The following is a 14,145-nucleotide window of genomic DNA, read 5'->3' as shown; positions in this document are numbered from 1 at the left end:
ACATGTGTTCTACGTTGCGTTCATGCCACACTTTTGTTTTGTTTTTACGTTAAAACCACAATGACGTCCAACGACAACTATGTATGGCTACTAGTTTTTCTGATGGAAAACAGCAAAGTATTACATAAAAATACACCACATCACACAGTCTTTTTAGAACTGATCCCGTCTACCACCTTCTTTATGGGTGACGTTGACACATTCATTTATTTAGTTCATTTTGTGTTTTTCAAGACCCTTATCAATGTGGTTTTATAAATAGGTTTAATATAATGCTTTAGTATTTATTTTTCATTCATTCATTTTCTACCGCTTATCCTTACGAGGGTCGCGGGGGTGATGGAGCCTATCGTAGCTGTCTTCGGGCAAGAGGCGGGGTACACCCTGGAATTATGTACTTAACAAAAAAGCGTCAAATAACTCTCAGATGTTTTATATTTTAGACATATATTTTATGTCTTACAATTTTTTGATAGCACTGCAAACCACTGGTGTTCTCTCAATGATCTTCACGATGACACCTAAAAATGGTGTGCCTTTTCAGAGTTACTTAGTGGAATATCTTGCCTTATTAATGGGTTTGAGACAATGGTGTTGTATTGTGTGTGCCCAAACTTCAGAGAATATGATGGCCCATGGCTGCTACGAGGAGCCACTGTATTTCTCTGACAATGTCAGTCAAAAGTGAGCATGATATTACTCACTTTGTAATGGCAGATTTTTTTATACAGCTCTTACACTGGAACTTAGTAGCTTGTGCAGGTGTGCCTGATATTATGACTGGTGGGTGTACATTAATAAAAACATCTTTCCATCATCCCCTCTTCCTGTGGGACCCATGGCTGGACACAAAGCAGCCGGACTCACACTGATCCTCTGGCACATGGATGTTGCTGTGTCCGTAAAACAAGCCCACCAAAACACCAAACACACACACACAGCTAGAGAGCAAAAGACAACAGCAACACATGTCGACTCATCCCCGGCATGCTTCGCTCCCGCCGGCTGCGCCTTGCACGTGTACAGCCATCCTCGCCACCACGGGTCCGCCAGAATACACCGCCCACCTCCTGCAGCTTTCCCTGAGCCAGTACAACGTTGTCATTATTTCCTGCAGAGCTAATCACATGCGGCAGACACACAGCAAACACAACCACCACCCCCCGCCTCCAATCCCACCCACCCACTGTTCAAATTTACAATCACACATGATGTTGTTGAATGTCTGAACGCTTCACATGAGAAAGGGGGCTTGTAGACCTGCCTACATGTCCACGTGTTGGCTGCCATGACACCAGGGTGTGAAGACAAGGCTTCAGAGGCGCTACAACCTCAGGGGGCGTCTGTGATTAAGACTGCAGCTTGCCGGTGGGATTACCCCGTCCACATAATCATAAGGGAAGGAGGAGTGGAGGGACAAGCCACCAAATGTGTCACCTAAACACCTTAAAAAGACTCTTTGCAAGTAGACTAAACGTAAGACTTTCACTCACACTTGTCCATTCATTAGTGAGAATTTGATTGTAGCTAGCTAGCAAGTTACTTCCTGGCTCAATTACAATTACATAAGATGTGTTATGTATGGACATGGCTAGTTGTTTTGTTCACGCAATAGTGACTCCAACTGTGACAGAAACTTGCATAGGCAAGTAGACTTAGACTTTGCATAGGCAAAAAACAATTAATTAATGGTTTCTTTGACCGAATCCGCATTTTGTGGCGATTGGTTAAACAACTTTTTCTAACTAACAAACGTACCTATGCCATTCGCCCACCCACAGGTGAGCCGCCCACATCCCAGCGACAACCCACTGCTCTTCCTCTTCCTGGTGGGCGGAGTCACACCCTCAGAGATTCGCCTCATCAAGGAGACAGTTGCTGCCTTGAAACCAGGAACACAGGTGAGTGCACCACATTCATCCAATTATGGATTCATCACAATGCACACCCATACTGCTCTGCACTTATACAGAACTTACTGGAACTTCTCTGACTTGGTGGATTATTTTGAGTTCGGGTTTTATTTTTAATTATTCTGTGATGCAAGTGGGCGGTTATCATTAATAACTGGCGGTCGGAGTATTGATTGTACAGTACGTACTGTACAGGCCAAAGATATTGGCAGTTCCTGGCTTTGAATGCATATTACAGTAATCCCTTGTTAATTGGTTCCAGATCTAATAAGTGAATTTCCACAAACTAGGATTCCTTCATTATTAATCAAATATTTCTGTAATTATGGATAGAAGACCTTTTTTCAATCTTCCCTAATATCCATCCATAACTATTCTATGTCCCTTATCATCATTAGGGTAACGGGTATGCTGGAGCCTACCCCAGCCGACTTTGGTTCTTTAGAACAATACTTTGGAGGCTTAGGACACCCTGGACTGGTTGCCAGGCAATTGCAGAACCTTCTAAATATGTTTTTTAACATTATTAGAGCCCTCTAGACATGAAATAACACCCATATAATCATCTTTACATGTGTATTGCCCAGTATAGTGTATAAAATCAGAGACAATGAGCCATTTAAGACATAAATAAAATGTGTTTAGTGTGTTTAGCCACACCTGTTAATAACGTAACTGAGATTATTTGAGATCTGTCAGTCTGGAAAAGAGTTATAAAGCCATTTCTAAAGCTTTGGGACTCCAGTGAACCACAGTGAGAGTATTATCCACAAATAGCCAAAACATTAAGGTTAAGGTCAGTGTTCATGACTCCACTATAAGAAAGATGGAGTTCCAAGACGAAAACCACAGCTGAACAAAAAGAACATTAAGGCTTTTAGGTGTGGAGAGGAATCAATTCCGAGGTGCTGCTCATCTTTTTATTCTTAGTTAAAATCCTGCTGTGCTGGTTTGCTGATTGGCTATGAAGATGAGTGGTGTGTCTAACTTGGACTCATTCGCCCCACAAAAGCAAAGAAGCTGTCCTTTTAGTGTACTTAATTTTCACCTGAATGCAAAGAGGGCATATAAAAAGTACCTTCATGAGATGTATTTCCATGCAGATGAGTGAAACGAGTGTGTTTGGTGCAAATGAGTGGAGGCTGACGGACAAGGTCGACCATTTTGGTTTGTTTTAGTAAAAGGCTTTGGGGAGAAGATCGGGGCAATGAGAGATTAAAGCCTCTGGATTAAAGCTTCTCGCCTACAATCAGAAAAACTGAAGAAAGATTATGTAACATGTCCACAAACACACACGCACGTGAAAGCTAGAGCTTTTCTCAAGCAGATGATTTATGTTTGGCTTGTGACGCCAAAACCAAGATTGTGTAGACACCAGTCCTCGAAGAAACATGGACGTTGCCACCACAAACACCCACACTGCCAAGATTGTGTAAGCAACACAAAACAAGCCACATTCAATCATCCTACATATTAATGAAAACAATCATCTGCTAGCAAAAACTAATCCAATTAAAAGGCCTAGGCAACCGCTCTCCTTAAAAGGTCGTGCCTGTACGTTGAAAGTAGAGTCCCAAAAAAATGACACTTCCTGGTAAAAACCACATTACAACAACTTGATACCAAGAAGTCAGCAAAGGGGAGGAACTTGAGGTGAAGGGACGGGGCAATAGCTAGGAGTCTTTTTTACAAGAAGCTGAGCATTGCATTTTATTTTTAAGTACTTTAAATTTAACAAATGCACATTATCAGGAAATGCAGTGATCACAGGTGAATGTTGGGAGTGTGTTCAAGTGTATTGTGTGTTAGTGTATTTACATGAAATACTAATAGCGTTGAGCAGCTTGAATGTATAATGCCTGACTGTTGGTGGTCCTTTTACAACTCTTCTAGCTAGCTTTGCCAAAACCATATACAGTGCATCCGGAAAGTATTCACAGCGCTTCACTTTTTCTACATTTTGTCATGTTACAGCCTCATTCCAAATTGTATTAAATTAATCTCTTACCTCAAAATTCTACACAAAATACTCCATTATGACAATGTGAAAAAAGTTTTTTTGACATGTTTTGAATTTATTAAAAATAGAAAACAAAAAAATCACATTTACATAAGTATTCACAGCCTTTGCTTAATACTTTGTTGATCCACCTTTGGCAGCAATTACAGCCTCAAGTCTTTTTGAATATGATCCCACAAGTTTAGCACACCTATCTTTAGGCAGTTTTGCCCATTCTTCTTTGCAATAAGTCTCAAGCTCCATCAGGTTGGATGGGAGACGTCTGTGCACAGCCATTTTCAGATCTCTCCAGAGATGTTCGATCGGATTCAAGTCTGGACTCTGGCTGGGCCACTCCAGGACATTCACGGAGTGGTTCTGAAGCCAATCTTTTGAGATCTTGGCTGTGTGCTAATGTCTACTGTCTATATGGTCAAGGTACATGACCAGTCTACTGAGGTCAAGTGCGCTCTGGAGCAGGTTTTTATCCAGGATATCTCTATATATCGCTGCATTCATTTTCCTTCTATCCTGACTAGTCTGCCAGTTCCTGCTGCTGAAAAACATCCCCACAGCATGATGCTGCCACCACCATGCTTCACTGTAGGGATGGTATTGGCCTGGTGATGAGCAGTGCCTGGTTTCCTCCAAACATGGCGCCTGGCATTCACACCAAAGAGTTCAATCTTTGTCTCATCAGACCAGAGAATTTTGTTTCTCATGGTCTGAGAGTCATTCAGGTGCTTTTTGGCAAATTCCAGAAGGGCTGCCATGTTCCTTTTACTAAGGAGTGGCTTTCATCTGGCCACTCTACCATACAGGCCTGATTGGTGGATTGCTGCAGAGATGGTTGTCCTTCTGGAAGACTCTCCTCTCTCCACAGAGGAACGCTGGAGCTCTGACAGAGTGACCATCGGGGCCTTGGTCACCTCCCTGACTAAGGCCCTTCTTCCCCGATCGCTCAGTTTAGAAGGCCGGCCAGCTCTAGGAAGAGTCCTGGTGGTTCCAAACGTCTTCCATTTACGAATAATGGAGGCCACTGTGCTCATTGGGACCTTCAAAGCAGCAGAAATTTTTCTGTATCCTTCCCCAGATTTGTGCCTCAAGACAATCCTGTCTCGCAGGTCTACAGACAGTTCTTTTGACTTCATGCTTGGTGTTTGTGCTCTGACATGCACAGTCAACTGTGGGACCTTATATAGACAGTTATTATATTTCCAAATCATGTCCAATCAACTGAATTTACTGCAGGTGGACTCCAATTAAGCTGTAGAAAGATCTCAAGGATGATCAGTGGAAAAAAGATGCACCTGAGCTCAATTTTGAGCTTCATGGCAAAGGCTGTGAATACTTATGTAAATGTGATTTTTTTGTTTTCTATTTTTAATAAATTCAAAAAAAGTAAAAAAAAAAAAACTTTTTCACATTGTCATAATGGAGTATTTTGTGTAGAATTTTGAGGTAAGAGATTAATTTAATACAATTTGGAATGAGGCTGTAACATGACAAAATGTAGAAAAAGTGAAGCGCTGTGAATACTTTCCGGATGCACTGTACCATCTTGTTTTCATTTTGGTGTTAAAGGAAACGAAGAGTTACTTGCACTAGGGCCTTTGGACAAAACTGTGGTTGTGTTTGTTATAAAACTAATAAAAGTTGAAACTGAAGGTCGTTAAATTTATTCAACACTGTATAACAGACGTGCAAAACCTGAATAGGTTGAAGATGGATTTATAGGCTGAATAATCCGTATTGATGGCCTATAAATATGAACACTTAACTATAAAATTCCACCAGAAATTTTGATGGGCATGCAACCTCCCTGTGCTGTGAACCTCGGGCCCGGTGTCTGCTGTGCCACGCCGCCGAGCAATGCCGTGCATACATTACATCCTGTTACATCCTGGTTTCACAAGGCTTAGCAATAATGAGGAAGGTGATAATACTACAACACTTAACGGACTGATTCGTCATAGTTTTTTTCAAATTTCACGTTGATTAAAGCGGTCAACTACACATGTCTACATCGACTTAAGCAGGCAATTTTTTGTTTAAGAACACGGTGGACCGGGAGTTGATGAGTTCCACATAGACGGATTGTTGATATAAACTGTACAGATGCAGTAATCTGATGTGGTAAACAATGGGGGTGCTGAGCAAGGCTTTAAAAGAGAGTTTTAATATTAGTATTAAATACTATCTGAATGACATCACCAAACATCTAACTTGCGCATGCTCCGTGTCCCACATGAAGTCACAAATCATCACACCATATTTTTGATATGTTGTTGTGTGCGCAGGTGCTGGTTCTGTCCAATAGACTGCTTAGGCCCACTGACATGCCCGACCTCCTCTTCACCTCAAAGAGACTGGCGCCAGACATTGGCATTTGAGGAGGCGTCACGTGCGCCAACGGCAGGTCATAAGCACCGCCATGGAACATCAGCACATGTGAGTCAGGTGCCCTCGTTTAGAGGACACAGTGTAGTCTTTTTGAACTGTGCATAACATCTTTATGCTGGTATATTGTGGAATATTCTATTTTCCATTGGATGCATCAGGTGTCAATAAAACATGCAATTCTTCAGGCGCATGTGTGGTTAGTGTGTGTTTGCATGACAGTGCGTTGGCTCTGTCGTTAGCTCCTTTGGATCAAAGTTTCTGAGCCCAATAGAGGTGAAGGTGTGAACAGAGGAAGGCCTGCTGCTGAGGTGAATACACACAGCACCCCCCCTTGCCCATGAGCATTCTGTCACACCTCGACACATCCCACCAGAGTTAGGCCTTGTCCACACAGGAACGTCCTTGGGATTTTTTGGTGTGATGATGATGGAGTATAAGACAACAAAATATCAGGAGAATGCCAACTGAGGTGAGTCATGTTCGGGGAAATATTCAGATATTATGTTGGCTTGTCATCAATGCTCAATCCTGGTCACATTTTGGCGACCAGGTGGCGGTAGGTCAGTGACATCATTGTTGTCGTGTAGAGCTGTCTATAGGGATCTTCTATCTTCTATAGTTTGGTGTGTCACATGTTTCTGTCTGCATATCTCTTTACAGTGCCACACATAGGTGTTCCTTGTGTATTACATAGTTTTCACCCAGTAATCCATTCCCATCTGGATGCAGGTATTTACTAAACCGGCACAGTGTGGATATGACTTTTTATACCCTCAAAAAAAATCCCAAGAATGTTCCCGTTTGGACAGGGCCTAAGTCATCACTCTCTAGTTTGCCTGACTTCTCTCTGGCTAAAAACACCTGCACTATTAACTACAAGCACAAAAAAGCAAGAAGAAAAAAAAATGAAACCCTGAAAAAAAAGTTCTCCAAGCCAGCATTTCAAAACAACGCTGGTGGAACACAGCACTGTAGTCTAGTTGTCTGAGACATGTCCATCGATAAGAAAATAATTATTGGAAAAAAAAAAGTTGTAAAAGCATGGAGATGTAAAATTAGATAACACTACATATCGGAGCTACCACTACTGCCGCTTTGTTTTTGAGTTTGGAAAAGTTAGTGCTAGTTGTAGGCGTTAATTTCTATGTTGCATTATGAAATCAATGCGCCCAGGAAGGAAGTTCCGGTAATGCTGTAAGTATTACGTTATCATGAATGTAACTGTTAGTACATGGTTTCAGGATGTATAGAAAACCATTAATTCATTCATTTTCTATCGCTTTTTCCTCACAAGGGTTGCGGGGGTTGCTGGAGCCTATCCCAGCTGTCTTTGGGCGGGAGGCGGGGTACACCCTGGACTGGTTACCAGCCAATCACAGGGCACATATAGACAAACAACTATTCACACTCACATTCATACCTATGGACAATTTGGAGTCGCCAATTAACCTAGCATGTTTTTGGAATGTGGGAGTACCCGGAGAAAACCCACGCATGCACGGGGATAACATGCAAACTCCACACAGAGAGGGCTGAGGGTGGAATTCAACTCAGGTCTCCTAGCTGTGAGGTCTGCGTGCTAACCACTCGACCGCCATGCCGCCTTATATAAAACCATGAAACATTAATTTTTTTCTTATTATTTCTTTAATTTTCTCTCTTTGGTGTAATGATACCAACCATTTCAATCGTGTGTGTACATATACACACCTATGGATTGCTCATTTCTATCTGTCTACCTATCTATCAAATAGATTTGACCACTATTCCCGCTTTTCCTGTCATAATACACTTACTGACATCCGAAGCTTTATTGGTTTATTCTTCTCAGAGACTGCAGCTCTATAGAGGTTTTCTGTCAAGATGTTCCCTGTCAAATTGCTTCTTTGTCGTCAGAGACGTCACCTTGTCCTCCATCTATCCATTCATCGCTGTTGCATAACAGTGCCAAGGACAATGGGGACACAGCCACACACACACGGCAAAAATGGATGCGCTCGATTGTTGTTAATTTTCAGAAGGTGATCAAAGCTCACAATGAATTCTATGTGGTGGACAGGTGGAGGCCAAATTAAGTATACCTGTTGGCCACCAGCAGTTGATTCAGCCCTATATAGTTTGCTATTATTTTGATCTCTAGAATAAAGTCTTTTTTTTCTATGCCGCTTAACCCTCACTTGGGTCGCAGAGGCAGGGTACCCCCTTGACTGGTTGCCAGTCAGTCACAGGACATATAGACAAACAATCATTCACACTTACATTCATACCTACGGACAATTTGGAGTCGCCAATTAATGCATCCAGTCTCCTGACTGTATGGTTAACATGCTAACCACTTGACCACGGAATTTGAATTTAAAAAAGTTAACTAAAAAATTTGAAACACCTCAGAGTATGGTTGTACGCCACTTCAAACTTCAACCTAAATAATAAAACACAATTGATAAACAAGTCAAAAAGTGAGCATAAACCTCCTGGTGGTAAGAAATAGACAAATTTGATTTCATCATTTTATTGTGAACACAAACCATGTGAATTGGCAACAAATAATAAATAACAACAGGCCCCTCGGTTACTTCCTGTTTAAAGTGCATCAGTGATAACGCTGCCATACTACACCTCCCATCTCCATCATGTCCCCTCATGTGTGGTAGCACCACCATTGAAGACAACAAAATAGAAGAATGTCTTCTTTTATGGTATGTTTGTGTGTGTCCTCAACACCTGCTAAGCCTTCTTGCTGCTGCGGGACGTGACACCTCACCACCTCACCTCTACCTCATCTCTGCCAGCACAGGACTTCATGTGAGAAGCTTCAAAAATTCCACTGTTACTGTGGACCACCTGTAGTTCCGACCCCCCGCTGTCCTCCTCCTCACACAGAGGTTACAGTCCTGACCTTGGCTGACAGCGCCTGCTTGAAGCGCCTCTTCAGGTCCTGCATGTTGGGTGACTTTGGTCTGGGTATGAGTGGCGAGCGCCGCTTCTCGGCAGGGGCACTTTGGACGGGCGGTGGGGCAGGAAGCGGCTGTTTGGCGATCTGGCAGCACAGTCGGTGAAAAGCGCCGTGTACCTGGCTGTAGTCCTCACTGGCCGACACCTCATAGAAGGCACAGCCCAGAGTGGCAGCCAGCAAGGGACCCTGCTGTGGGTCCACACGCCTCAGGTGCAGCAGGTCGACCTTGTTAGCCAGCAGGATGACGGGTAGCGTGCTGGTGCCTCCTCTACCGGTGGAGGTGTGGGTCACCAGATGGTGCAGCTGGGATATCAAGTCGAAGCTGCGGCGGTCAGTTACAGAGAACACCAGCACCACGGCGTCGGCCCACTGGATGGAGCAGGTCACATGATCGGGAATGATGATGCCATTGTCGGCCAGCTGGAAAACAAAAAAAAAAGTGGTGAGTTTTAAGGTTACTTCAGTATTTTCTATACAGCTTGTACTCAGTAGTGTCACTGGTGAGCTGGAGCCTATCCCAGCTGACTGGGTGTGGTCCACATAGACTCACACACCTACAGACAATTAGTCTCCATTTACCCTAACATGCATGTCTTTGTGATGTGGGAGGAAAACCCACATAAGCAGAACATGCAAACTCCACACAGATGTTGTAGTCGATATGCATAAGGCTGCCGCATTAACCTAAAAGGACCCTTAGACCAATTCTTCTTCTTCCAGACACACACACACGCTCTGTCTAGCTTTGGTTCTGGACCACTTCCCGGCTCGTTTGATCCAAGCCTTTCAGACAGCTCTTGAAGACATTTTCCTGAGCTGAAGCGTGCTGGACGTGTTGCATCACAGTGCGCTCTGGGAAAGTCATCAAGGCTAACAGAAAGAAGAGAAGAAAGGAGGATGTGGAACTCCTATTACCTCAGCGCCGGGGGTGTCCTGAACCTGGAGGCTGACTTGGTCTCCATCCACCTGGACCTCTCTGGAGTACAGGTTGCCTGCGCACACAAAAACAGCACTTTTTATTAAGTGGTACACTTTTTATTTACTTAATCTACTTTATTATGCAGCGTTTTAATTGGTCATTGTCGTTGTCATTTGTAATTTAGGCTGTGCATCCCAATTTCTTGGCGTTTTATGTAATTTTAGACCACGTGTTCTACTTTGTTGAGGATTTTCAGCATTTTAGTGTCGACCGTCGTCTGTAGTAATTCCAAGCTATGTGTAAATATATGACAAATACGTACCAGCATTTCTCTCATAGTCTCCAATGAAGCGCCTTGTCAGGAACCTCACCACCAGCGCTGAAAGAAACCAAAGCAACAAGTGCTTAACGGCGTCCTTTCTGCACTAAATGTTTCGATTTAACTATTAACTTTTTTATTGTAATTCTTACCTGTTTTGCCGACTCCGCTTCCTCCTATGACTGCAATCTTAATAGCCCGGCTTGCAAGCGAGTATTCCGGGGTTGCACACTCGGCAATGGTGGACATATTCTGGATAAGACGCATTTTCGTTCTCCTTTTCGAACCAAAAGATATGATCCAACTATTTAAAAAAAAAGAGCGAAAAGCCTTTACGTGAGCAACAAACGTTGTCAATCCTTTTGTTTCTTGTCGTTGGATGTCTGAGGTACAGAGTCTCGACTTCCTGAGCTGCTCAGTGCTCGCAAGCTGTGAACATGCATTTTATAAGGCATTGGTGGTGCCTTCTTCTGATTGGCTGGCGGCAAGATGGCAGCCCTTGTTGGTCACGCCTACATGTGAATCAGCCACGCCCCCCCAGTCCTGAAACAGGTGGGAGAACTGTGTTGGAAAACTATTCAAATGATTTAACTATTATTGCTATTTTTGAGAGCTTCTTTCACATAGACTGTTGTTATGCGTCGTATACATTGCAGATATTATGTAATTTAAAGGTATATTGCTGTGTTAGTTGTTAGCAATGATGTTGATTTTGGCAGATTTAGTATATATATTCATGTATACATGCATTATACGTATATCTATTTTGCATTAGTCTATTAATAGTAGAAGTTGTATATTCTGCATTATCTATTATGTGCATTGCAGAAGTAACTCAATATAAATTATGCATGCTCTATGACTAGCAATATGTGCATAATGCTGCTTTTCATTGTCTAAAACAGGGGTCTCCACAGCCCATTTTTAATTTTTATTAGTGTATTTGGACTTCCATTGAATTGGCTTTAGCATCTTAAATGTAACATTTTAAATGCATGTTCTTGCATGTGTTGGTTCTCAATGCTTATTTCTGCACATTTCTTGACCATGCGGCAGTCGTGTTGTTGTGTTGCAGCAGGCGACCTGTTCTGACATGTTGTGAATCTCCCACACAGGGGGTTAACGGCTGCTTCATACTACCCCCATCACCCCCCCCCCCCCATCACCACCCATCAACCCCCCCACCCTGAAGCACTACACACATCCAAACATGCCTCACATGCACTGATAAGTGACTGACTGGTCCTCTGCATCCTCTGAGCTTGACTGACACCATGCAACATGTAAACATGTCATCCATGACTAGTTACTTCTTATTTCATCTCCGTTGTGTCCCACTTTCCCTTTTGGTTTCCTCAGTCAACCTCCGCATGCCTGCGTGCCTCATCTTTCATTGGAGGTCTGAGGTATGTTGGCATGCACTTCTTCAGTCATTACACTCTGGTATGTATTTCTGATAAGAGTGCTGATGACAGCAAGCATGGAGATTTAATTTGTACGCCATGCTGAACTCACCCACCTCTGCAATAATGGGGACATGGCAGACATCTTTAGTAATAAAGACTTCATTTATATGGGGATGGCGTGGCAACCTGAACGTTGCGCGGTCGGTTCGCCGTCCTCCTGTGTTCATGTGGAAAATCACTGAACGCCCATTTGCCCCTGTTGGTGCATCATCAGTAGGTAAATGTGAATGTGAATTAATTAGCGAAAATTGGTATTTTCTAGTTGTTTTTTTTTAAAGTTTGTTTCTATAAATTTTATAATTTAATCTATTTTGTTTTATTTTTGTCTTTCTTTTTTATGATTATACTTTTCAAAATCAGGAAAGGACAAAAACAATAACCAATTATTTATTTATTTATTTCAATTTAATTAATGTTTATTATTGTTATTTTAGTTCCCAAAGAAAAATACAGAAAATCAGCTGATTTTATTTTTGTTATATACTGTATATTTTTTCTTGTTTTATGGTGGGAGGAAGAGAAATATGTTTTCCTTATTTATTATTTACAAATAGCAATTTCTATCGCTTATCCTCACGAGGGTGGCAGGGGTGCTGGAGCCTATCCCAGCTGTGTTTGGGCAAGATGCAGGGTACACCCTGGACTGGTCGCCAGCCAATCACAGGGCACATATAGACAAACAACCATTCACACTCACATTCATACCTATGGACAATTTGGAGTTTTTGGAGTGTGGAAGGAAGCCAGAGTACCGGGAGAAAACCCATGCACGTACAGGGAGAACATGCAAAATTCACACAGAGATGCCCGAGGGTGGAATCAAACCAGATTTTTCTAGCTGTGGCCTGCGTGCTAACCACTCATCCACCATGCAGCCAATAAGGTGGAAAATAATCAACATGTTAATTATTCAATGTCTCTCCCCTCCCCCAAAAAATAAAAAAATGTCCAAAGTATGTTAAAATCACCTGAACTGAACAATTACAGCTCAGGCGTCACATCGCTGAGGCCATGCAGCCCACGCTTCTGCGCATGTAACGCAGAGCGATGAAAGGGATGAAAGTGTAGCAACAGGCTGAGATAATAGTGAGTGTCTGCAGATCATAAATGAAGGCATGCTTTTCCGCCTCCTGACAGCTGAGGAATCACTGGTCTGCTACACAAAAGACACACAGGAACCACCAGTGACTCATCAGATCTTATATGGACCGCTTAGAACTATGATAGTTTTGTGCAACATATTTATATTTTATGTGGGAATTATTTTATCACAAGACTTCTTGGAAAATTTGGGGAATGCCCTTTCCCTTTCTGTCTTCCAATAGGACTTGGAAAATATTTTCCAAAAATGAACCCATTGGAGGAGAACCAGCATCCAGAGGTTCCGTTGGAGTGCAATTCCAGGAATGAGAAAGCTATGGATCGTTAGCGGGGCAGTGTTGATATTTAGCTGGATTTAGGGCAATTGTCAAGGATCATTGGGGTATTCATGACAAGTGGAATGTGGGGCTAATTAGGGGGGCTGGCGGAGGGGATGAGGGACAGGTGAAATCCAAAGTGGGGGGTGTTGCTATTCACAGAAGGATGTCCTTGTTGACACACAAGTGAGTAACTTCCCGAGGTGTCCTAGCCCAGGAGAAGAGGCATACATCCTAGTGTAGCCCCTCAGGCTTGAGCCTACAAAGGACCAGCCTAGGGGGAGTCAAACCTTATGATCTAACTGTCAAAGCCTTCTCATGATAGATGATTATCATTGTCATTAATGGAGAGTCCATTGCTGGGCATGTTTGTGTACGTTGGCCATAGATTAGCATTTCCAATGAGCAATGCATGGCGGTGCTATTGGCCTGTTGGCAACAGAAGACTTCTTATTGAAATGTAAACCATACATGTTACTCCATTTGCATACTTCTGAATGTCAACAGTGTGTGCCTGAATGACAATGGTGACACACACACAACACCTCCTCCCACCTGAGGAATGCCAGCCTTAAGCTTCCACACCCCCAATCCCTCCATCCTCCCCTCTCCTCTGAACCACGAGTCAAAGTTGTGAGGAAAATATTTCAATCTAGAGTCAAATCTACATTCATGTTGCCCCTGTTTACATTCCACTGCTGATCTCTGGCACAGCGTCAGGATCATTGGCCCGCGCTCTCATTTCATGCACG

General features: G+C 42.9%; 2 protein-coding genes across 2 annotated transcripts in view; one reads left to right on the top strand and one right to left on the bottom strand.

The window, feature by feature from the left end:
* The window catches only part of scfd2 (sec1 family domain containing 2), a 96,693-nt gene extending 89,187 nt beyond the window's left edge, over window positions 1–7,506 (top strand). The window contains exons 9-10 of the mRNA XM_058072951.2: window positions 1,782–1,901; window positions 6,213–7,506. Coding sequence (XP_057928934.2) covers window positions 1,782–1,901; window positions 6,213–6,305 — 213 coding nt within the window. The 3' untranslated portion in view covers window positions 6,306–7,506. The remainder of the gene's footprint in view (window positions 1–1,781; window positions 1,902–6,212) is intronic.
* Window positions 7,507–8,817: 1,311 nt separating this feature from the next.
* On the bottom strand, window positions 8,818–10,962 carry rasl11b (RAS-like, family 11, member B). Its single transcript, XM_058073345.2, has 4 exons — window positions 10,662–10,962; window positions 10,513–10,569; window positions 10,187–10,263; window positions 8,818–9,691 (listed from the first exon to the last, which is right to left on the bottom strand). The coding sequence occupies exons 1-4, from the start codon at window positions 10,774–10,776 to the stop codon at window positions 9,191–9,193; spliced, it is 750 nt and encodes a 249-aa protein (XP_057929328.2). The 5' UTR covers window positions 10,777–10,962; the 3' UTR covers window positions 8,818–9,190.
* Window positions 10,963–14,145: the final 3,183 nt, after the last annotated feature.

Source organism: Doryrhamphus excisus, linkage group LG4, assembly GCF_037039965.1.
Source record: "Doryrhamphus excisus strain RoL-2023G ecotype Guam linkage group LG4, RoL_Dexc_Guam_v1.1, whole genome shotgun sequence".
NCBI classification, from domain to species: Eukaryota; Metazoa; Chordata; class Actinopteri; order Syngnathiformes; family Syngnathidae; genus Doryrhamphus; species Doryrhamphus excisus.
This window is presented reverse-complemented; position numbering and strand designations above follow the sequence as displayed.

Excerpts from the sequence above, each read along its gene's own strand:
- rasl11b (XM_058073345.2), bottom strand. The coding sequence starts at position 10,776 with ATGCGTCTTATCCAGAATATGTCCACCATTGCCGAGTGTGCAACCCCG. Across the intron at positions 10,264-10,512 it reads AGACTATGAGAGAAATGCTG|GCAACCTGTACTCCAGAGAG; the intron begins GTACGTATTTGT and ends TTGTGTGCGCAG. Across the intron at positions 9,692-10,186 it reads AGGACACCCCCGGCGCTGAG|CTGGCCGACAATGGCATCAT; the intron begins GTAATAGGAGTT and ends TTTGTTTTCCAG.